The sequence below is a fragment of the Merops nubicus genome, unplaced genomic scaffold, assembly GCF_000691845.1.
Source record: "Merops nubicus isolate BGI_N331 unplaced genomic scaffold, ASM69184v1 scaffold27241, whole genome shotgun sequence".
Lineage (NCBI taxonomy): Eukaryota > Metazoa > Chordata > Aves > Coraciiformes > Meropidae > Merops > Merops nubicus.
Genome location: NW_008588116.1, coordinates 2,302 through 5,438, shown reverse-complemented (window position 1 = coordinate 5,438; position 3,137 = coordinate 2,302). Strand labels below are relative to the sequence as shown.

At 58.8% G+C, this 3,137-nt stretch overlaps 1 protein-coding gene across 1 annotated transcript in view; it reads left to right on the top strand.

Annotated features, from left to right (window-relative positions):
- Positions 1–271: 271 nt before the first annotated feature.
- The window catches only part of LOC103781458 (elongator complex protein 6-like), a gene marked incomplete at its 5' end in the record, with an annotated part of 3,774 nt that continues 908 nt past the window's right edge, over positions 272–3,137 (top strand). The window contains 3 exon segments of the mRNA XM_008949177.1: positions 272–400; positions 402–432; positions 2,828–2,974. Of these exon segments, the coding sequence (XP_008947425.1) occupies positions 272–400; positions 402–432; positions 2,828–2,974 (307 nt within the window).

Below are 3,137 nucleotides of genomic sequence, written 5' to 3'. Positions count from 1 at the left end.
CCTGCAGGGGGGTGGGACCAGGTGACCCTGAAGGGTCCCTGCCAACCCCAAACACTCCAGGATCCTGTGATCCCTGGAGCTTGGCTGGAGGATTTCACTGCACCCAGGCAGCAGAGGAGCAGTGACTGTAGGGAAGTGTGGGTCCTGGTGACAGTCACAGCAGTGGGGACAGCAGGGGGGGTTCAGACTGGCACCCCAAGCATTGGGTGAGTGGGGGAGGAGAGGGACACACCACATGCCAAGCCCCTTGAGTCTCCCCCTTCTCTTCCAGGGGGAACACTTCTGACCTCAAGGCCTTGTTTGACTTTGTCCGGAGCTGCCTGGCTCCTGTGGGGGCTGGGGGGAGCCCCGTGCTGCTGGTGGATGATCTCAGCCTCCTGCTCAGCCTGGGGGCTGCACCAGTGCAGAGTGGGGGTGTGCTCCCAGCTGAAGGTACTGCTGCCTCTGCTGGTAATGGGACAGCAGAGCCTCTCCAGCAGAGCCTGACCTCCCTTTCTTTTTCCACTTGTGCGTGTTTCCTGCCTGTACTTGGCATTTCCTTTGTACTGGGCACTGGGGAGGCTGCTCCTTGAATCCTGGGGGCAGTTTTGGGCCCCTCCCTCCCAAAAGGACCTTGAGGGGCTGGAGCGTGGCCAGAGAAGGGCAACGGAGCTGCTGGGGGAGGGTCTAGAGCCCAAGTGTGGGGAGGAGCAGCTGAGGGAGCTGGGGGTGCTGAGCCTGGAGCAAAGGAGGCTCAGGGGAGACCTTCTGGCTCTGCACAGCTCCTGACAGGAGCCTGGAGCCAGGGGGGGATCGGGCTCTGCTCCCAAGGGACAAGGGACAGGACAAGAGGAAACAGCCTCCAGTTGCCCCAGGGGAGGTTTCAGTTGTCCCTGAGGAACAATTTCTTGCCCTGGAGGGTTGCCCAGGGCTGTGCCAGGCTGCCCAGGGCAGTGGTGGAGTCCCCACCCCTGGAGGGGTTCCCAAGCTGTGGAGATGTGGGGTGAGGGACACGGGGCAGTGGGGACCTGGCAGGGCTGGGGGAAAGGTTGGACTCCAGCATCTTAAAGGGTTTTTTTCCAACCCAAATGATTCTGTGATAAGGTTTTGAAAGGCTTTGGCTGTCCAAGAAATTCAAATCTTTGCTCTAGGGTCCCTCTCAGGGAGTTGTGGCAGTCCCTGGAGTACCTGCCTAGGGCCTTTGCAACTTGTTTCCCAGGAGGTGCTGCCCAGAGGAGGGATCTCTCTGTCCCCAGCACGTGAGCAGAGCTCTGAGGTGTAAGATGCTGTTTGTTGGAAGGAAATGGGCTCTGGAGGCAACGAGGGGCTGGTGGGTGGACAAGAGATGAAGGTCCTGTTGGAGGGGACATGATTCCACCAGTCTTCAGGGTTGCTGTGGCTGGTTTCTCAGGCCGTGTGATGACAGAGCACTTCTACAAACCTCTCCCCAGCCATGTGCTAACTTCTGAGAGCATCACAGCCAAAAATGGTCCCGGTCCCATCCATCCTTTGCCACTTCCACAGCATCTCCCCCACCCCCCAGCCCTTCTCCCTCTGCCTGAGGAGAATAAATCAGAGTCAGGTTTTGTCATCCTGGGGCGTTCGTGCTCTACGTGCTGACAAGGGATGTGCTGCTGGCTGGGAAGCTTCACCTCCAAAACAGCTAAAAAATGGTGATAAACTGTGCTAACACATTTCTATTTCTGTCCAACACCTTCAGAAGCTTTAAAGTGCATTTTAATTGGCTGGGTATTTCATCTTTAAGTCCTTGGTGGCTGAGGCAGAGGCTCCTGGGATGTGTTTTCACAGAGCTTGGTGCTGTGTTGGGCAGCTCTTGGCTTCTCCAGAGGGCTCTGCAGGGTTCAGACATGGTTGCTCTGGCTGCAGTCCCTTGGCCATGGTGTTAGTTTGCTGGCCTGATGGACTGGTCCAGCCAGAGAGCTGCCTCCTGACAAAGGCCTGGCCTGTGCTCAGGCAGTGTCTGAAATATCTGTGTCTGTGTGTACAGTGTACATAGAGCAGGCAGCTTCAGAGCTCTAGATACCTAACGCTCCAGGCTGGGGCAGAGGGGCTGGAAAGTGCCCCAGGGAAAGGCCCTGGGGGGGCTGGTGGGCAGCTGGAGATGAGGCAGTGTGTGCCCAGGGGGCCAAGAAGGCCACCAGCATCCTGGCCTGGAGCAGCACTGGTGTGGCCAGCAGGAGCAGGGTCATCCCCCTGGACTGGGCACTGGGGAGGCCACAGCTTGAGTCCTGGGTCAGGTTTGGGTGCCCCAGTAGAAGAAAGATCTTGAAGGGCTGGAGCAGATAAAGGGAAGGGCAACAAAGCTGCTGTGAGATGGGTTTGGTTTCTTCTCCCGAGGAGGCAGCAATAGGATGAGAGGCACTGGGCTGAAGTTGCCCCAGGGGAGGTTTGATTGGACATGAGGCAGAATTTCTCTCCTGGCAGAGTGGTGAGACATTGGCCCAGGCTGCCCAGGGAGGTGCTGGAGGCCCCAGCCATGGAGGGGCTCAGAAAACGTGTGGATGTGGCACTTGGGGCCCTGGTTTAGTGGCCATGGGAGTGTTGGGTTGAGGGTTGAACTTGCTGATCTGAGAGCTCTTTTCCACCCTTGCTGGTTCTGTGTCTCTGGGCACAGACAGTGTATGTACAATGAGCTGTTCAGGGGTTGTACAGGGATCTGCTGGTTTATTTTCCCAGTGGGGTCCAGGCTGGAGCAGGGGCTGTGCTGGGGGTGAGCAGCTCAGCTGGCAGGGTGCCTGTGCCAGCTCTGGGGCTGTGCCCCCTTCCTTGCCCTGGGTGGGTTGGGAGCCAGCCTGGGGCTCAGGGCTGCCTGGGGCTCTCGTTCCAGGGGAACATCGTGGTGCTGGTCCACAGCAATGAGGATTCAGAAGATGAGGAAAACAAGCTGGTTGTGAACTCCCTGTGCCATCACAGCGACCTGATCCTGTGGGCAGAGGGGCTGGCGACTGGCTTCTGCAAGGACGTGCATGGGCAGGTAACCCAGGGGAGCAGGGTGAGGTGGCACATGATGGGGTCACACACAGCACTGCCTGTGGGCCCAGGGTGGGTGAGAGGTGGTCATCTGCCCCATGGGAGACAGCCCAGGACCAGCCTGGTCCCCACTGCCCCGTGTCCCTCACCCCAAATCTCCACGGCTT